Source organism: Halichondria panicea, chromosome 3 (genome assembly GCF_963675165.1).
Source record: "Halichondria panicea chromosome 3, odHalPani1.1, whole genome shotgun sequence".
Lineage (NCBI taxonomy): Eukaryota > Metazoa > Porifera > Demospongiae > Suberitida > Halichondriidae > Halichondria > Halichondria panicea.
The window spans coordinates 3,226,235-3,248,076 of record NC_087379.1 but is presented as its reverse complement, the minus strand read 5'-3'; the positions used below and the strand labels follow the sequence as shown (position 1 = coordinate 3,248,076).

Genomic DNA, 21,842 nt, shown 5'->3' with positions numbered 1-21,842 from the left:
AGCCAAGCGATGCTTCCTGAGGTCTACAACAAGCTCATTAATTGTGCATGCTCTTGTTCATCTTCAACTGCTTGTTGATGTAGATCTACAAGCCCTACAAGTGCAAGCTTGTTTGTTTACTAGCCACAAACATCATTGGCGGGCTTCCTATTGTAAAAGCAACACTTCTTATTTAAACACAACTTCAGATCTCTGATATGACAAGCCAACTGCCTCTGAGATCAAGAATGTCTGAGCAGCTAAGAGCTCTGTGGCTGACTAAAGACAGAGAGCATCCCTTTGTAAAGGGCTATCTCAAGACCAAGATCAAGAGAACCTATCTAAATGGTCACACTGATGGCATCAGTGATGCTGGGGCCAATGTAGTGGAGAGATGCTTCACACTTTTGGGACACTGCCTCTTCCACTGTTTGCAAAAGGACTCCGTGGATTTTACTGGAGCTCTGCTGACTGATGTCTTCAGTCCAGTCATTGCGAGAGTGGACGACAAAAAGTTGGAGAGCTTCCATGCTGATGAAACTCTGCAGGTTCATAAAACTAGCTGTAAAAGCATGCAAAACTTCTTAAAAAAAAATAACAGCTGTATAAGTACGTATAAATTATGGTGACAGTCTAGTTCAATAGAGATATTATGTAGCGGAATTATAGATTAGTCTAGATGTTAGTGTGTGTGGCTTGTCTGAAGATAAATGCTGATTCAATGTGTTCTTCCACTTTAGGCAAACAGCTTGTACCTTGAAGGAGTACTGATGGGTGATGTGGATATCTTGTTGTGCCCATCCACTGCTGAGGAAAAGAGGACCTGGCTAGATTTAATACAGCAAGCAGGGTATGTAAGCCTGGTTAAAGGGAATTGCACTATTTTAGTTGCATACTGCATAATGGCACCTTTCTTGGGACTTGTTTGATTGGTAATAATAATTGTTTGTTTGTATAGTGGTTTGTTTTTCATTTTAATAATGTTTATAGTTTGCATAGTGGTGGTGGTGTAGCATGTGTGGAATTGTGTGAGAATTAATTGTCAAACATGCAGTAGATCTTTGGCTACGGTACCTAAACCCTAACTCTTCCTTGGGCCTTCTTTTCTTCTATTATACTGTGCATCCATATAATGTCTGTACCCAATCTGGTTTAGCTTCACCTCCCTATTAGCTACATCTAACCACAGAGCTTATCTAAAAAGCACATGGGTGCCTGTCAGTCTACAACTCTATTAATTAGGTGCTGCACTAGATCTGTTTACATGTATATAGTACTCCCTCTTACTGTGGCGAGTTATGCCAGAATTGATATTTAACACCATACCAATTACATTTTTGAGATGGATTTAACTGTCAGACTACAGAATAGTGACCTGTGCACTAATCAGATATATACCCACCCACCCCCACACACACAGGCTAGAAGTACCTGCAAGAAGGCAATCGGTAAGTGTAATTTTTGAAGTTGTGCGTATATACATTCCTGTGATGTAATTAATTTTATAGTCTCTATAAATATTATGTTCTGATTGAGGCTGAATCAATTGAAATTAGTGTTCTTTTGAAGCACGGAACTTGTTTGTAGCCTATCACACTATTTTTGTTACGATATCATTGCTCATGGTTGTTTTTCTTCAGAACAAGAGCTTGGCTGGTAGAGATGGTCGCAAAAAGGTGGTCATCATTGATGCAGATGTCAATGACTCTCTCTACACTCGACAAGTAAGTGAATGAATAATGTCTAGTCAAAGCAATCAGCAATCAATCAGTTGACAGTTTGAACTTTCAAAACTGTGTTTTCACAGGGATTGATGTTGTTGTTGTTGGGACCAATTGACTCTTGTCATGACAACCCCCCCCCTTTTAATGGGATTTGTATGGCCATGAATACTATTTATGTGGTTAAGTAGCTCAAAATCTCTTACAGGAGTCCGTAGTGTCACCAGACCAACACCGCGCCTGGAAGCATCAGTGGAAGCTGGCTGCAAGGCGAGTGCTTTCTCTACCCGAAGCTTCTCAGATGAGGATGAAGCACGAGGTCAGCAGCGTTCACACAATAGAGTATATACATGTAGTTATAGTCATTTGGTAGTTACATGTGTAAGAGAATTAAAGGGTGATTTAGAGACGGGTGATTTATTGGCAATGGAAATGGTGGGAGACTTATTAGTGTGATCATGTCGAACATCAGTTGGTGTTTTATTGTTTTATGGGTTAAAAAGTAGTGACAGTGTGGCATTGTATGCCTACAATCGTTTGACTTGATCATACACATACACCCATGCACTGAATTATCTGCTTAGATTCTTGAGCGTCTGGTGGTTAATGAGGAGAGGTATGTAAGTGATCTGAGCACCCTCGTCGAGGTCTACTTTCGACCAATCAAAACAGCCATCGCCTCGGGTCATGTCAACATTCCCTGGACCAGAATAGATACCATATTCTTGAACTGGTAAAATTAATCGTCTTGACTACTTACGATGTCTTTGGCTGTTGTCGTTAAACTTTCTATACATGCACTTCTCATGTTTTTTTGTTGCCTCCTGTTAACTCGATCTATGTTCTTCATTCGGTAAGCATGTGAAGAACTCCTCTGAACTATGTTTGGACCAATTAATGCCCACGCATAATTATAGAATTATGCACCTCCTAACTTTAGACAGGCATATTACTCTGCACTCACTATGCACACACAATACAGTGAGTCCTTGTTTACCTTCCACAAGATATTCCTTTCGCAAATGAGAAGTTCTATTGTTCTCCCACACCCTAACTTTGGTCAGCTGCTCCTTCGCTTCATTTCTCACTTGAGCCTCTATGCGGACTTTGTCAAGAGCCAGGATCACAGTAGCAAGGTACTGAATAGTCATTAGTCATTACATTTGTATCTGTACTTTCAATGACCTCCTCAGGATCATTTAATACTGAAGCATCAATATCTTGTGCATTATATGTTTATAGGCTACTGTGCTCACAGGGAGCTAGAGCTAGCCTCTGTCTATACTCCCGACCATTTTCTCTTTGAGTGGCCAATGCATGTTGTTAATTCTGTGCAGGTGCTGGAGGAGTGCTTGGTTAACCCTTCACTGACTGATTATCTGGAGAACTATCACTCGTCTCATGATTGTGAAGCACAGCATCTCAAGATGCTATTGCAGCAACCAACCGGAAGAGTAAGCACCCCGCTAAATTGTGCCATGCATATTCTATCAAAGACTTTTTACATACATATTATAATTATACATAATTAATGTATAGTACATCGTTTAAGCATTTATAGCACTTTGTAGCCCATGGCTTGCTTTTACAAAGTTAAGTAGCTGAAGAAATGTACCCATGCAGGGATTAAACTTTCCATGGTCAAAACATTTGTGTTAGAATGGAAAATAGTTGGTTTGGTGTGAGTCCCCTTATTATTGCTTTAAGTTTCTGTGTGCTCATGTATACACTTAACGAATACTATGAATTCGCTTGTCATGTTTACACGTGTTGCAGGGTATATGCCCTCCGGTATTGATTGCAATGATATCATATTATCACTTGAATAAAATATGATTAGCTCAGTCCAAACAAGCGATTTACTGAGCAATTTGATACCGGGAGAGAGGAGGGTGGGAGATGCCTGATTAAGAATCGGTATGGTCTCATCGCATTAAACCTAGACTCCATATTAGGTCCTCAACTCTCCTAAATAGGTGCAGTGATTCAAAACTTATGAAGAATGTGTGTTAAGTTCTTAAATAGGACCACCTGCGTGTGTCCAGAATGCACACTGAGAGACAATAAACTGTACGTACCTAACATGACGTATCTAGCTACTTGAATTCCCGCAAGAGCACAATTATTCGCCGTGTGTGCCATAGTTCACCTTTCCCCATCACACGCACACAACAGCTAGTGATCTATGAAGCATTTCTAGAAGATGTGCTCAAGCAGACGAGTGAGAGTCACTGTGACTATGCCCCCCTCGGCACAGCACTACAGGAGCTGGGAGACATTAAGGCTGTGAGCTTCACTGTTGTACTGTGTACATGTAACTATGCAGAACTCTTCAAATTTTATCCCTTTCAATGTGTTTCCTGCATGCATGGACAGTGATGGTATGTGCCACGTGCATCAAATCTATCAAATTTTAAGGCGTACAGAGCCTGTTCGTTATCTAAGCGATCCTGGCAGACATATGCCACCCCCTAACCTTGTAGGCACATTAATCACCTATCCACTTACATTGACAGAGTTTGAGCAGTCTGTCTGGTATCCATGAGCGACAGGAGAATATGCTGAGCATTCTGGGCAGTGTGGGGCCACGGGGACTCATCCTGCTTGAGCCAGACTGCTCTCTGGTGCTGGAAAGTGAGTGTGCGAGACTATTTATAGCCAACCATCTATGCATCACGTTGTACACGAGTTACTTGATCACACTGGATGGTGTTAGTATTATGATGGTACATAATTTCTGCAAGACTATAGTGAGCGCTACGTTGCATAAAACTTATTGGTATCTATTGCTAACCATAATTATAGGCAGGTATTCCCCTGGTCTGTTTTATGCCCTCATGTTACAACAATGCAGGTGACACATTCTTGCCAGCCTCCAGTAAGTGGACCACCGGTACTATCAAACAGAGGAAGGTCCATTGCTACCTCTACACAAATGCCTTGGTGGTTGTTGCGGGAGACAGAAAGGTATATAATGTAGCTAAGAAATGAAAACTGCTGCTGTTGACTGCAGTGTAGCACTTAGGGTGTCGTGGCTTGAGTCAGTTTTATTCAACAATAATTATATAAATTAGGTCCTTTACTCAACGACGAAATATGTGTGTATAATAATAGAACCCCCGAGGAAATTACCCTCTATAAACAGTTAACTACGTGTCAGGCCGTGTTACATTATAATGAGCGAATACAGTGAATATCATTATCCATCCGTTTCGCAGGCCAAGAACCAGCTGCTCCCCTTGTGTGGAGCTACTGTGTACGAGAATGTGTCTAGGACAGGAGATGTCACTTATGCTAAAAACCCAGGTAACATTAATTTTACTAATCTAGACTTGTACTACATACAACATCAGCTGAAATGAGAAGTTAGATTTGGTGCATGTGGACTGTCTTGTTCAACAGTCACAGACTCTATAATTATGACACTTCATACTCGTAGACTTTTGTGTGATGCAACGTATCAACTGTCCTATATTTTATAGAGGTAGAAGCGCGCGCTCTGAAGCTCTACTCGCCCGATGGCCCCAGGAATGGAGTGGTGATCATCTTCTTCACACAGAGTACAAAGTCTGTGTGGCTGGCCAAGATCTGTGAGATCATATCCCACTGCACCCCAGGGGATAGCTCACCCTCACCCTCGCCATCGCCATCACCATCACAAACTGCAAGGAGGGTTCACACACCCGCACTCCTCACGTCAAGCACACAAGTCACTTCTCCTACACATAACACACCACCTCAGGTTCATATACAACACTATAAATTATATAGCTATAATTATGGTATTATTATTGATAGCAGTAATCTACTGCATGCAGGCATAAATGCACGTACGTTGTACTTTCTCCTCCCCTGGCTTACAGTTGAGTCCAGCCCTTCGTCGTGCTTCAGTAGCTATAGCACCCGTAAATGACCAGCACTCGTCCCCCTCCCACCATCCTTTCACCTATCCTGAAACCACATCTCAACGCACTACCAAGCCCCACCCCCTCCTGAGTAGCAGTGTCTCCTTGAGCTCACTGGGTAAGTACGGAACACCAACTTTTCAACCAAAGGCTGTTTATTTTCTAACCTATCAAGTTAGTGTGTGTTTTGGAGAAATAGTATTGTACGTGTGGCCTAAAAGTTATTCCTTTTATTCCTTGTGTTCCGTAGAGAAGAGGGAGAGGGAGACATGTTTCGCAAGCAGTACTAGTGTGGACCAGCTCAGACTGTCTCACTCTAACTCCTCGGCTCAAAGTCACAGCTGCGTCACACGATCCACGTCTATGTTCTTAGTGCCAGCAGAGTTACCGCCAGCACGGTGAGTGAATCACACTGTACGCTTGTATGTGGGTATTACCGCAGTAGGGATTATTAAGTGATAGTGTGTATGGCATGGCCAACATACTGGGACATAGTGCAGGAATACTGTATGTTGCGTGAAACTTATTTTTGCTAATCATGCTTGCATGTAAAAGTAGTTGTCAACTTCGATCCAACATCAGTATGTGTTAATCCAAACCTAGTGTAATACAATATTTGCCATTTTCTATACCCTTCAGTCCGAAGGTAGTTCGGGATTACTACTCTATCCCCACACTGTTCTCTCTGCTGACATGTAACCCGCCAAGTCCCCGCTACCCTGCCACCTTCTTACTCACCTACCGCATGTTCACGAATGCTCATGAGGTGCTGGACGCACTTATCGACGAGCACAGGACGGGGCTAGATGGAAGAACTCAACTCAGAAAGGTGACTAGCCCTGAAAGCAATACATACGCCAATTGAAATAAGAGAGAGTATAGCTAGTGAGAATCTTAATCTTTAAGGCCTCTCCCTTGTCAGAAGCCTTCGCGCTACTATGAGACAAGGTCTGCAATATAATGTACGCATATTCTGTTTGGTCACAGGCTTTTTCAGTCTCGTCTGAGTCACTGCGATTCTTCAACACTCTCAGGATCTGGGTCAACAAGTACTATGTGGTGAGCCAACCCTTACACACAGCAATCACACTGTCAGCCAGTTAAATTCTTGACCAGATATTAGTTAGCGACATACATCCCTGAGTCAGTGGTGGACCTTATGCATCTGTAAACTTGCTCTTTTTCAACCACTCAGTTAGCATATAAATGCGTAGCTATATTCACTCATCTATGTATGTTTCGACCAGAAATACACTGTATCACATAATTATTAGCCCCCCCACCTACACCTCACAGGACTTCCATCATGATGTGTCACTGAAGCAGATGCTGATGGTGTACCTGAACAGCATCAAAGACCACGAATACCTCCACTCAAAAGAGGGGGAACTTGTGAAGGGTATTCTAAGGTGAGGATTGAGCAGGAAATTAGTGCTTGATTGTGTATAATTATAGCTAATTAATATATCACAGGGCCAGAAGTGGTAGTTTACAGCTTGTAAACTATGTTTGTACTTGCGAGTGTACATCATAGTTTACAATGTTGTTGAATTTTAGTTCATCTACAATAGTTTCCTTCATAGTTTACAAAGAAAGTTGATAGTGTACAACGTTGTGTAAATGAAACTCTCTTAGACCACCTTTTTAAGCATTTTGATTTGCCTCGAAAAACTACTGAACTTTACATTTACACATCACTTTGTAGTTTTAGACGCTTCTTTCCGTTATAATTATTGTTTCACTTCATACCTAGTTGTTTTGTTACGAGCTGCGAATTATCCCCAAGTGGTTCTAAGCTACATCGGTTGTTATTGTCAGCTATACCGTTCCCATGGGTGCAGCCCCATTGATGTACGTGTCAGCTTCAGGGGTCATTGATTAGTTAGTACCTTCAACCTCAGCCAGTCTAAACACAATCACCATTTTAGTGTGGAGGTGTGCTTACATAGGCACCACACAAAGGGTTCATGTAGTCATGCAGCTCATCGATAATGTATGGACTTACATAATTAAGTATAATCCTGGAGTAAAATCACGGGTATTGATTTATTACTCTGTGATTATGTACTGCATACACACTATATACCACTTCCAGGACTGTCAATACAAGGGGCCACATTCCACTGATCAGGAAGAGCAAACTCAAGGTACTTATCAATAAGTCTTGAGATCCTCAGAGCAACATTTCACATGCAGCTATAGTAGTCAGTAATATTTTGCTGTACTTGATTTATTCTGGCTCAGATTGTCTGTTCAGATACTCATTACAGTGCATGCTCAGCCTATAGCTATAATTATATATGTCTCTTTTAATTGTGTTTGAGACTGTGTATGAATGCAGGGAATGGATGATGTAACATAGTGTTGAGCTTTTATTCTTTGTGGCACAGATTCAAGTGCCAAAGGCTTTGCGCAGAGTACCCGACTCCCTACTGAGCATACCAACAGAGCAGCTGGCCAAGCAGCTGACTTGGATGGAGCATGAGATCTACGGAAGAATAAAACCATAGTGAGTGTGGACATCAATTGGTAACAAACTTAAATGTACTTCCATTTTGATGCAATAATAGTATTGTTTGTGACTGCCGGAGTGTCTGAAATTCCTTTCCTCAGCTATTGTCTCAGAATGCATAATTATAGCCTTTATGCAGTGTTGGATAATAACCCTCCTGAAAGTGTGTAATGATCCGTTGCTGTTCATGGTTTCATCTCCTTTGCAGTGAATTCCTCCAGCAGAAGTGGACCAAAAAGAACAAATTAGAACTGGCTCCTAATATCTGTTACGTCATCTCAAGATTCAATGAAGTGAGTAATGAGTTTTTGAACAATGATGGTTATTCTTAACGAAAAAGATTGTCAAGATTTCATTTGGTAGTATGCCTCGGTGTGCGTATGCGCAAGCGAGGTATACAGCAGTAAGTATATTTGTGTGTGTGTCTATCTGTGTAGACTGCTACAGTTGCACAAGGATCAATGAAGTGCAAGTATGAGCGTTTGTAGGCTTAATTTCTAGTCATATTTTTCTTGGATTTTACGTGGATTTGCTTCGTTCTTGAGTTATGCTTACTTAGAATGTCATTGCAGCCTTTTCAGAATAGTGCGTAGCAAATCTTGTCCCTGGAGTGTTGCTACTGTACTTAGTAGTATGCCTCGAGATGTAGCCGCACGAGGGATACGGTAAAGTGTGTGTGTGTGTGTGTGTGTGTGTGTGTGTGTGTGTGTGTGTGTGTGTCAGTCTGTTCCAGCTGTAACTGCTCAACGGTTGCAATGCGACGAAAACTGAACAACTTTTATAGGCTTCTCAGCTACCTTCTCTTCGATTTTGATTCGTGGATTTTCAACTCAAGTTATGGCTACATGTAGTTTGACTCACAGTGAGGGCTATTGCAGTATCTTCAGAATCTTAGCATAATCTGTTTGCTTCAACTTATATGTTAGCCATACGTACACTATGAGTAAAGTATTATGAGTAAAGTAGTATCAATCATCGGATGTCATCATAATTATGTCGGAAACTGATCTTCAAAACTACAGCAGATACAGACACCATTCAAAAAGCTATAGCTATACGTTAAGAATAATTGTTTGTATTACAGCTGAAAGAAGACGATGGTTGCAATTGTCAGACAAAAACAATGAAAGTTCAGACAGTGTTGATATTCTCACCAGTAAGGACTCGTGCGAAAATGTAAAAACTGAGGACTATAGCGGAACTCTTTAGCTAGCTGCTGATCAAAAATCAATTAAATTCCTATCAGGCTCTGTACTACACTCGATTAAGGTCTCTTGATCAATAAATCGAACATTTGCAATCAATAATCAATTATTTTTGTCCGACAATTGCAACTACCGGACGCTCTTCTTTCAGCTGTAAGACAGACAATTCTCAATGTATAGCTACGATATTTGGAGGATAGATAGGCAAACAAAATGGATTTAAAATGGTCCATGAATGGTGTCTGTATCTGCTGTAGGTTTGAATGTCAGTGTCCAACATAATTATGATGACTTCCGATAATTGCTGTTTGTTAGCTACAAGAGTCAGGAAAGAGCTGCAAAGCTGCATTACACTATACTGCCGGAAACAGCCCCTGTGAACTCTGACCTCATTGCAGATCCACTCCCTTTTTTAATTATTCATCGACAGGAAATACAAAATACACATTGTAGATCTACTATCCTTGAAGATTTCATCTCAAGCCATCAGAGATGTCTACACTTCTGTTTCGATTAAGATTAAGCTCCTCTTCTATAATGACTGTGGGTTTATTGTCAACAATTGCAAACAACAATACTAAGAAAACTAATATAAACTAATATATACTTCTTCTGTGTACTTTTTGAGCCGAGCAAAGCATGGCGAGAGGCATAATTAGCACATGCAGCACCGCTTGCATTATTAGTTTAAAAACGACCTTACCTCGAATCTAATGACTAATTTTGCGGATATGCCTCGAGGATAATGAATCATTCTGTTCTTTATTTAAGTGTAATCCAATTTTATTTACCAAACCACACCCAAAACGTTATATCCGGCCGTGTTAAACGTATAAAATTACATTGAAAACCTTGTTTGGGGCAGCCAGCACTGGCCGGTAATCACGTGTGTATTATACGGTATAGCGTGAAATTTTCGAGGCACTCATAATATTATTTCGTAGTTTGGCCTCTAAAAGCATTTCCCTTGCACAATGTTCGTGGAATGACTGCTTACCGGAAGCCACGCCTTTAATCTTTGCACGTTATAGCAGGTAATTCAAATTAAAGAACGATTTTCGTGGACTTAATTTTCGTGTAGGGTTGCTAACCCACGAAATCAGCGAAAAATGGGGAGTAAACAACTACTATACATTCAAACACGTTTTATCTCGAGCATCTGCTGTAGCCCCCCTCCCGGCCATTTCTTATCGTTGTTTTGGAAAATTGGCTGCAATTATCCTGCCTTTTGTTGGAATATTTTCTGTCTTCTTCCATGAAGGGCAAGTAGGACACATTTTTATCTGAGTATGTCATAATTATACTACGTGTGCAAAACACCCACGTCTTAAGTGGCTCTATAATCGCACTCAAAACAACGTGGCCGGAGCACACCGTAGAATTTCTGATTGTAAATAATCATGGTCATGTCAACCCACACGCATTACTAAAAATGTTTGTGACGTACTCAAATAACAAAACTTTTTATAGTTATACTTACTAGCTCCCCTTCATGTATTTCTGGTAATTTCTGGTATTATAACAATAGCTATATATAAATTATAGTAGCTTTTTGTTATGTAGCTTTGACACATGCATCCACCAATGCATCAGCACCTGCAGTGTTTTAATTTGTCAGGGCCTGTAACCGTGAATTGTGATTAAACTACCCCTGAACCTCGTACACCTAGAGCTCTAACTGTATTAGCAAGGGCGTCTATATTACATCGCAATGAGTAGAGTGGTAGAGTGGTCTAATTTCCATGTAGTACGTAGAACCTCAGACACCTTGGTTCCAGAGGCAGGCTGGATAACGAATGGATAAACCACGCCCTCAATCCACCCACTTAATCAGCAGTGTAAATTTAGTGCACGTGGGCGTCTGCACATGTGCAGAATATAAACATGCCTGTGTCCATTTTAGATAAAATTGCCAAGCCTGAGATTTTGGATCATCGGTTCTACTGAAACTACTTTGTTGTCTTGAAAACCATTTGCTGCATATGAAACAGCATATGCTGTGTATATGAAACAGCATATGCTGCGTAGAAACCATTTGTTGTATAGAAACTAGACCAGAATTCAGGGACCCAACATGTTTCAAAACTGTAACAATTGAAACTCATAACAAGCACGGCTGGCAAGGCCATGCAAGCACTCGGCTTACCTCATGCAACCTTGCCATTGCTTGTTATTTGTGCTATTAATCCCATATTGCACTCTTAACCATGCATACTATTAATTACAAATACAGTGGACCCTCCGAATAACAGACAAGTTGGTGCAGAAGGTTTTGTTCGCTATTCGGAGGTTTCCTTTATTGGGAGGTTATACCATATAAAGTTACGTTACCCCGAATGTGTTTAATGAGACAATAATGACTTCAAATACACAAATATGATGAACTGGAATACATGTAGCCATGGTCTTTGGGAACAGATTAATACCACAAATTGACATTATTGTAAATGCAAAGTGGCATGACAGCGAGTGAGACTGGATTGGGCTACAGCAGACTGAATCTGAACTATGCATGCACACATGACAAGAATATACTTAGCTAATAGTCACAGCAGTTTTCTTGCTAAGATTTTAGAATAAAAAGTAGGAGCACGACCAACAATGTCATCTTGTTTCAAGTCCACACTGCAACTGGCAGACCTGTCTACTCAGTCTCAGTAGACTACTGAATTCTCTTTCAAGCAGCAACATCCCCAACAACTGGCATATAGGTTCCAAATTACTTGATATAGGCATTTATCCTTGAAGGAGAAGTAAACTCAGACTCTGTGGAGCAACAGGTAGGTGATGCCATTCTTATCGAAGATCTATAACCACACCCTTCGTCCGGTAATTCTTGCACTAAATGTATCTTTCGTGCAAGTGTGACGTCCGTTGTCCAGAGTTAAGAAGTGTCCGCTTTTCGGGGTTGCAAGTACACTAGTTAGATAGTAAAGCAGTTGGTAGTATGCTGTCCGCTATAACAGAGGGATCCGCAATTTAGAGAGTCCGTTATAAGAGGGTCCACTGTAGTACAATGCAGTTTTGCTTTCCTACAGTGCAATATGGTATATAATAATTATTATTTGCACTGCGTTTCTGATCTCAGAGGTCAAAAGGCAACAAGCTTAATTCCTATAATACGCCCATTATTCTCAGTTGCTAATATAATCATAGCACCAAATCTGTCCCTATTATTCTAGAAAATGCATGCTGGTAGTAGAAGACAATGACAATTCCAGGTGTGAAAAAATTAGACCTTAGCCTGACAAATTTGCGTGAGCTGCATCACTAAGACAGATAATGGAGTACAGTGTGTGCACTTATGTTAATTAAAACCGTAATGTTAGGTGAACTATCCATTGATGTTGTACTGAGTTCCAGATCTTTTGACAACGGTTAGTGTGTACCATCGCTAAGCGATTTGCCCACTGGAACGATTTTTGCTGTTACAAGCAACCACAAACCACCACCTTACGTTGCCAAAAGATTTGTTTTAGCTCAACCATTCGCCTATAATATCATCAAATGCAATGTCCCTCATCTTGCAGGTTATAGTGATATCATATAAATAATTATCTTAACCACATCCCATATCCTTCAGGCATGTATAATTATAACGTAAACAGTTGTGGTGGGTATATAAAAGCTATAGCTAGTTTAGTTAGAGAAAAGGCAAGCAACATTTTGCGTGCGTTCAATTTGTTGTCAGTTTTCTAATAACGTGTTGATAGCAGGAAAAGGAACTATAGGCAATGAATCAACTCACTTCTAAGGTGATATTATTATTTGTTTTCCTTGGCAGTATCACAGTGCTATGTTATTTTCCAAGCTTAAAAATCACGGCCCCAAGACCTTTGCCAAGACGTACTTTGACCGCAGTCATGACTGTTGAAATTGCACCAACTCGCTTTCTCTATCTAACACAAACAGAAAACTGTATTCCAACTTATTTAAAGTCTCCCAAAGTGATCGGTAACTCTGAAGCATGTCAGTGTGATGTCATTATCCTCAGTTACAAAACAAAGTGTGCTGACACGTCATTGCCTCATGTCCAATACTTATTCAACTCTAGTAAGTCTATAACCTGGACTGTTGGAAGAAACTTGCTTTACGAAGCAGCCAAGGAAAGGAAAGAAAAGTACATCCACTATATTTTCATGGACGACGATGTTCAACTAAAACAATTGAATATAACAAAAACACAGAATCCATGGAGGATGTATGAGGAGTCTCTCAAGACTTTTCAACCAGCTGTAGCTGTCATTCTCTTAAGGAAATTCTCCAACGAAAAGGTTCCTGAGCGAGTGAATTGTGAACCCACACGATACACACAAGTATACTTCATGGATGCTATCTTCAATGCCTTTCACTATCAAGCAATCGACCACTTACTTCCATACACAGCAAAGTATGATTCAGTGAGCTGGTGGTACTCACAACTGTATACTATCATCAAGTGTAATATCGTATTTAATAAAGAGGTGGTTATGGATCCTCGCCTTAGAGCACAAAACCCAAAGCACCGCAAGTACCCATGGAAAAATCTTACTCAGGATACCTACAATAATGTTGTCGCTGATATTCGGTCAGAAGTACCAGAAAAGTATCGAAATTCGGTTGAGCCAATTTTACAACAATGGTTAACTAATCAAGACTCGAAGATGAAGATGATATTGGGCCCACAAACATGCAAACGTGATCTCTCTGTACATCCATATAAACCTTACGAGAATCTGGCTTAAAAATGACTATAACGAGTGTTGCAAGCAATGCCTCTCGCCATGTTTTTGCTTTAGCTCAAAAGTATTAGAGTGTTGTAGAAGCGGTAAATAATTTGCCATGTGCTTTGATTGTTTCACAAGAAAGGGGTGTCCATAGTTAATAGTGATAATGATCGTCTGTAGCCAAACAGTGGGAGCAAACGTTTGTCAAAGGCATAGTCAGTAGTCTGTGAGATAAGCAGAATTCAATCACAGAAAGTAGTACCTATAACAAGCAGTCTAAAAAGGGTTATCAGAAAAGGGCTTACCAGGACCTCAACAAAGAATAAAATTGATTCTGCCAGGATCTGGGGTTCAAAATGGATTCTCTCTGGTATTGAGCGCGCATGCGCATTATATCCAGGAATAAGGGGTGTGTCTGCAAGTTCAAACATAATTATACCAAACAACTATATGGACCATCTGCCCTCATGGTCAGATGGTTTCGGCCTTATTGAGCCTCGTCAGCATAGTGCAGTTTGTATGTAAGAAACACAAGGAAAATGTAATACCGTATATCTTCTAATTTATCGGACACTTCTAATTACCCCGGACACTCTTTTGGGCAATTTTCGTTGTTCTAATACACCGGACACTCCAGTGCTTTAATATTACATTTGTTCTAAATATCCGGACAATACCCTTGAAAAGTTGAGTTTCATTCATAGACCGGCGGCAAGTAAGACTTAGAGTGCTGCAGTTAGATAGCTTTGAGAGCTAGTTTTAGATAGCTAGTGCAACTATTCAGTCGCACACTGTTCTATTAAACTTAGCTAGCTCGCATGCAGCTGCTTGCTTGTTCTAATTATTCCAGACACTTTGCATGTTCTATAAAAATCTGTTCCAATTATACCCGGACAATTTCCAAAATAATTATTTTTTGCTGTCCGATAAATTAGAAGATATACGGTAACGATACGTACTGACCAAACAACTATGGACCATCTGACCATTTTGCGCTCATGGTCAGATGGTTTCGGCTTGATTGAGCCTCATCAGCATAGTGCAGCTGGTATATAATAAATGGCTTTGCGCGTACGTATGTGTGTGGGTGTGTGTGTGCGTGTACATACATACATAATTATGTGGGTGTATGTGTGTGTATTATGCATACATATACTCCACTTGGGGTCTGTATCATAGCAACTGGGTGGGGTTTAACTACCATAAACCCCAGCCCTGGAGCACATTCCTCATAAACTCCCTTGCGTTGAGGGCGCACTGATTTTATACTAGATCTATACAGCCAAAAGAAGCTAAACACTTGTTGACAAGGGCAGGACAGATGGGTGGGGCTCGCTAAACACCAGGAAGGCTGGAGGAAGGGTATGGCTCACTGCTTGGACATTCATTGACAAGTTAGTGCGTAGAGCTAGAAGCTTAGCACTGGCTTCAAGCTATACGCACAAGCTTTTTGTTCGTTTTCAATAGTTTTTGAGACTGTTTGCTAGTTGTATCCAAGGTGAGGTAGCTTAGGTAGCAAGTACTTTTCATTCAAGTGGGTATAATTATAACACTTGCTGTCCACTACATTCAAATTTATGGCAAACGTAAATCATCCTTGGCCTCGGGGCTTTGCCCTCGTCCTCGGAGGTTTACTGCCATAAATTCTGATGTAGTGGACAATAAGTATAACATAATTATGTGGGTGTATGTGTGTGTGTGTATATGCATACATAATTATATGGGTGTACAGGCATACGTGGGTGTACAGGCATACGTGGGTGTAGGTGTACATGCAGACAGAGAAGGTACGACATCAATTAGGCCTGCATGCAGTAGATGCAGTAAGTACATGTACATATACAGCTAGTTATGCCTTGAGGCGTAGCCACGAGGGATATGGTAAAGCTGACTGTGTGTGTGTGTGTGTCTGTTCCAGCTGTAACTGCTTAACGGTTACAATGCAACTAAAACTAACAGCTTCTATAGGCTTCTAGCCACGTTCTCTTGGATTTTTATTCGTGGATTAGCAAACTAAAGCTTCTTTCTCGAGTTATGGCTAGTTTGACTCACATTGAAGGCTGTTGCAGTCTCTTCAGAATCTTTCATAGCATCATCTGTTCGCACAACTTTCTATTCAACTTATGAGTTAGCCTTCAGAAAGAGCTGCTAAAGAAGCTAGTAGCCACTATAGAACTTGCAGACACACCCCTTATTCCTGGATGTAATGCGCATGTGCGCTCAATACCACATGTAAGAGAATCCAATTTGAATCCTGGCAGAAAGACTGTTTGTTATAGATACTACTTTCTGTGATTGAATTCTGCTTATCTCGCAGACTACTGACTATGCCTTTGACAAAGGTTTGCTCCCACTGTTTGGCTACAGCCATTTAAATCAGTATACACTATTAACTGTGGACACCTCTTTCTTGTGAAACAATTAAAGCACATTGCAAATTATTTACCTCTTCTATAACACTCTACTACTTTTGAGCGAAAGCAAAAACATGGCGAGAGGCATTAGCAAGCGCACGCTTGCAACACTCGTTAGCTTTGTAGCTCTTTTCTGACTCTTGTAGCTAACAAAAACCTAGCGCTTTAGTGCAAAGCTAACTTGTAAGTTGTATAGAAACGCTATGAAAGATTCTGAAGAGACTGCAAAAGCCTTTAATGTGAGTCAAAGTAGCCACAACTAGAGAAAGAAGCTTTATTTTGCTAATCCACAAATCAAAATCCAAGAGAACGTGGCTAGAAGCCTATAGAAGCTGTTATTTTTCGTCTCATTGAGCAGTTACAGCTGGAACAGACACACACACAGTCGGCTTTACCGTATCCCTCGTGCGGCTACGCCTCGAGGCATAATTAAGTACATACATGTACGTACGTATGTAAACATACAGTGGACACCCTGAAGCAATCCTTTCTACCACTTTAAGAAGATCTATGGACTTAGCACAAGAGAAAGATGCTTCAAATTGGCTCACCTCCCTCCCCATCCAAGAATTTGGATTTGCCTTACACAAAGGAGCTTTTCGAGATGCTTTTCGAGATGCCCTCTCACTTCGCTACAGTTGGCAACCATCAGGAGTCTCTTCATCTTGTGCATGCGGTAAACAATTCAGTCGATCACGCTCTGTCATGCCCTAAGGGTGGTTCACTATCACCAGGCACAATGAAATAAGAGATTTAACGGCCAACCTACTCACTGAAATCAGTGACGTCTGTGTAGAGCCTGAACTACAACCTGTAAGTGGTGAAGAACTAATCGGGCTGTCATCAAACGTCCAAGACGGTGCCAGATTAGACATTGCGTGTAATAGCTTCTAGGGTGGGCGCTTTGAACGTACATATCTGGATGTAAGAGTGTTTAATCCCCACGCAAGATCGAACCAACACACCAACTGCTACAGGAAGCATGAACTTGAAAAGAAGAGACAATATGTACTTTGAACTTTCAATATCTTTTTTAGCAACAATTACGGTCAAAAAGGGTGTCTGATTCATGAGACTAAATTCTTACCTGCATGCAAATGTACTGTACATGTGTGTAAGCTCCTGGTAGGTGTGATTTCATGGCACTAAATGCGACCCACGAACATTTATTCTGAGAGCTCTCGAGACAAAATTAATAGCGAAAAAATCTGCACCTTCTGTAATAATGCAGTAGACTCTTGTTAATCCAGCCACCCTTGGGACAGAGCAGCTTAGCCGGAATAGCGAGGTGGCCACATTTCAGAAAATAGCCACGGCTAAAAAAACGAACGGTTCTGTCTCGAGGATAATGAAGGATGATAATGAATCATTCTACTCTCTATTTCCAATTTTATCTGCCAAACCATATCCAAGACGTCATATCCGGCCGTACATTAAAAACCTACATTTGGGACAGCCAGTACTGGCCAGTATACGGAATAGCGAGTGGCCACATATCAGGGCGAGTTTTGTGCAGTAACATCTAGCTAGCAATCGGTGCCAAACCAAATGGTTGGTATATCGAGGTGGCCGTACTTCAGAGAGCCGGAATAGCGAGAGTCCACTGCATGTAATCTGCTATAGTACTGTAGCTTCATTGCTCTAAAGCTTTGGCACTTACACCGAGGCATCAGCACCCGCGGTGCTTTCATTACAATAGTTGAGGATACTAATTTGGCATACCAAGTTTGTCCGTAATTATGGTCACTACGTATAAGCAGTGTAATTGCTCTTCCCCCAGGTGACTCTATGGCTGACAAAGGAAGTTCTCTCTCCGGTAACTCCTCGTAAGAGGTGTGCGATCGTTCAGCACTTGATAGAGGTGACCAAACACTGTCTGGAGTTAGGCAACTTCGTGACTGTGTTCCAGATCACCAGTGCCCTCAGCTCCTCCTCTATACAGAGACTCAAGAAGACCTGGGACCACTTGCCACACAATGTGAGAGAAATAGAACTAATTAAGCTACGTACTGAGCAGTTCCCTACACAGTAAGCACGTAAAGATAAATGCAGCTGAATGTAATAGGACCTTGTGAGCATAATATTTATGTAGGACCATGCATTTAGCATGCCATAGAATGAGCAAAACCTTGCCAATTATTTATTGATTCTGGCAAGAATTATACTAAAAAATGAATGGTTATATTATTCTGACACATGCAGGTACGTGACACGTTCGAGGAGCTGAGAGCACTCACCAGTGTGGATGGAGGGTCAAAGGTCTACCGTCTCAGGCAGAAAAGGTGTGCCAAATTGTGAATTGTTTAGTAATGTACTCCTTTAAGTCTTGAGTTACGTAAGCTTTATATAATAATGAACACAAATCATATCATTTCGATAATACGTTGTCCGAGGACTTGTTTCTCAGAAACAGCCTTTGTAGCAATTTTAAGCACACCTTTGAATTACTCTCTCACGTACAAAACTACAGCTCCCCTTCTCCGAGTATCCCCTACATTGGTCCCTATTTGAACCTCCTGGTCTCTATTGAAGTCGGTATGTCAACCTTTGTCAAGAACCCACCAGAGCATGTCAACTTTCTGAAACTCACCAAGGTTAGCAGAATGGTGATCCTCACCGTGCCAAGAACAATAATGATGTTGTATTACTATAAAGTTTAACTCGCTTCAGCTAACTAGTAACCAAATCAGTGACATATATACTTTTAGTGAGCACTAGTTTACACATTAAAATTATTGTTGCTCATACATGACTTTTTGTAGCAATTTAATTGCAATATTATTATACCTCTTGCAGCTGGCTTCGGTGATAGAGGAAGTAACGCGATTCCAAAACCCGAAGTATAGCATACCAGCCGATGGATCGGTATGTTAGTATACACACACCTCTATAGCTGGTGCCCTTGCATCTGCATCGTTCTGTGTTAGGCTTGACCATCCCTTCGATCGTTTGCACAGTCCATGATAGATTCTAGTCTGCATTAAAGTAGATATCATTGAATGGGATAGCAGGATAATCGTTTAGTGTTCATCTTCATATTTTGCTCCACTGCTACAGGTATTGGTGTATTTGGACAATCAGCTCGAGTCTAGCAGAGAGTTTGATGAGGAACAGGGCTACACCCGCTCTGTGGAGGTGGAGCCAAAACAAGACCCAGGGTCTCGATCGAGAAAGAAGTCACTCTCAAACCTACTGTCTGGAGATTGATTGGACTATTAATGACTCTGTTTATGTTCGTTTGCGGCATCAGTTTATGCACTTTCACATTCAATTTGTATATACGTATGCAGACTTTCAATATGGTCTGTATAATTATATAGCTTTAAGTATAATTTATGCTACAACAATGATATAAAAATCAGCCACCGCAATGCAATCAGTAGCTATAGCTATAGATTGACTATCAGGTCTGTTGGGGGGGGGGGGGGGGGGGGGGATAGTTGAACATCTTTTAGGTGCTATACTTGTAATGCTATAATCATACATGCATATACATAGGAATCGAAGATCGAGGGACTCTAGCGCCTACCACGCTGATCAGAAGCTGTGAGCTGACCTAGATCTATAGACGCAAAAATGTGCAGTGTGATGAAAATTCCACACCAAACAATATTTCATGACGCTATATATATTATTATATAGGTGGTATTGTACGTACGTACGTATGTACGGGTCTAGATCTTATAACTTGTACTGTATATATATGTATGTCCGGCTGAAGAAGGTTTGTATCATTATCTGGTGAGTTTTCCACGTTGTTGGTTGAACTTATTCATTTCGGTTGGCGTGAGGTAGAGAGGATTGCCAGATAAATCTGCAGGAACAGAACGATAGTTGTAAGATAAAATTTCCTGATCAAAAACAAACTCACCGTCTTCAGATTCCTTGATATCAATTATAGGATTGGGCACAACAAGTCCTTCTGCTTGGGAATGAATGAGTGCCTCATCATGTCTATACGTCCCCAGTCGTGATCTGAATAAAACTCTTATGAGCATTCGGCAACTGCAGAAGTCTAACAAGCACTACTTGCAGATCTAATCTAACATAATTATTATATAGCAGAGCTTCGTACAATAACACAATGATAGTCAAGCACCTCAGCTGCATGGTCCAGCAGCAACAGCACAGAACTAGAAGTAACAAGAGGAGAATAAGGGCCCCCAGCACAGCTCCTATGATTATCAGTGCATCTCTGGCAGGCACAAGTAGATTTAGATCATCTGATGGAGGACCAGCAGTCGCCGTCAAAACTAAAGAAAGAGAGTATGTATGTATAGGGCTGCATCCAGGATTTTGGGTCAGGGGGGAAATTCGGCAAATGAAAAATATAGGGGAGGCAAAGCACCCTGACGCGAAGAAAGGTGCATGCCAATTAAATTAGGGGGTCCGGGGGCTCCCCTGGAAAAATGTGGATATTTGGGGGCTTAGATCAATTCTGGCACAATTTCAGCTCACAGTAGCTATCAATTTAGTGATATCATCATAATTACATGATTGTAGTGTTAGGTGTGCAGAATAGCTGTTTAAAACTAAACTGACTACCTACCTCAGCTTCCTAATAAATACTAGTCAATAAATCCCAGGGGGGCGAAATACCCCCCTCGCCTCCCCTCAATGCAGCCCTAATGTATAGGAGCCATCATTCACAATCATATGCATGCAGTCTCTTCCTCCTCCACAACTAAAGCACACAAGTATTCAACCCCTAACATAAACGCGTGCCATATAAATAGCAGTATCATGTAACTTAATGGCCTGAATTTTTACTGAATAAAGAGACAGGCCCAGGCTAGCTGTTATAAAGTTTAATGGCCATGCAGTCCTGAATTTTAATTAATTAATAGAGAGACAAGGGAGGCTGTCATGCATAACTCAACTATACTCACACTGACAGGTGACTCCCAGCAGGGACCATGTTCTATTGGAGATACAAACAGACTGCTGGTTCTGGAGGGCAGTGTTGGAGTTGATGGAGACAAGCTGATAATCTTGGGCACACCTGTACTCTACTGTGTCGTTAAGACTATACATCTGAGGCTGGGATTGAGTAACATCAACATTGTTGTAGAGCAACTGTCCAAAACTGGGCACTGGCAAGGGGAGACATGACCCAGACACCTCTGGAAAGAACACAAACAAGTGTTGATATATATGAGGGGTGGGGCTGGTTTCAGTAAAACATCACCTGTCTACCAGAGCATGCAGCAAAGGTACACAGCTTCTATAACTATATAGTCTACCTTGTACATGGTGAAATAGAGCTCCTAGAACAGATAGTAACAAGTAGGGACCTCTAGCTTTCATCCTCAGTCTTCTCTTTTACCTGTACTTGCACACTGGCCACCCTTTGAACAACACACAACACTAATATTCATCATTCTGATCTGATTATATACG

The 21,842-nt window shown here is 41.1% G+C and overlaps 3 protein-coding genes across 3 annotated transcripts in view; 1 reads left to right on the top strand and 2 right to left on the bottom strand.

The window, feature by feature from the left end:
- Positions 1-21,842, bottom strand: part of LOC135332946 (signal peptidase complex subunit 1-like) — a 70,319-nt gene that overhangs the window by 46,670 nt on the left and 1,807 nt on the right. The gene's annotated exons all lie outside the window — the stretch shown is intronic.
- LOC135332930 (ras-specific guanine nucleotide-releasing factor 2-like) lies at positions 24-19,803 on the top strand. The gene is made up of 26 exons (XM_064527862.1): positions 24-527; positions 720-829; positions 1,400-1,427; positions 1,620-1,703; positions 1,909-2,019; positions 2,285-2,433; positions 2,683-2,836; positions 3,038-3,154; positions 3,876-3,986; positions 4,217-4,334; positions 4,555-4,667; positions 4,919-5,006; positions 5,183-5,442; positions 5,564-5,723; positions 5,856-6,003; positions 6,245-6,434; positions 6,593-6,664; positions 6,902-7,014; positions 7,701-7,752; positions 7,996-8,114; positions 8,326-8,410; positions 18,223-18,420; positions 18,645-18,724; positions 18,913-19,036; positions 19,239-19,307; positions 19,500-19,803. Exons 1-26 carry the CDS (start codon positions 198-200, stop codon positions 19,647-19,649), a joined length of 3,333 nt encoding a protein of 1,110 aa, XP_064383932.1. The 5' UTR covers positions 24-197; the 3' UTR covers positions 19,650-19,803.
- On the bottom strand, positions 20,032-21,832 carry LOC135332942 (uncharacterized). Its single transcript, XM_064527878.1, has 5 exons — positions 21,686-21,832; positions 21,332-21,565; positions 20,542-20,695; positions 20,314-20,417; positions 20,032-20,256 (listed from the first exon to the last, which is right to left on the bottom strand). The coding sequence occupies exons 1-5, from the start codon at positions 21,747-21,749 to the stop codon at positions 20,177-20,179; spliced, it is 636 nt and encodes a 211-aa protein (XP_064383948.1). The 5' UTR covers positions 21,750-21,832; the 3' UTR covers positions 20,032-20,176.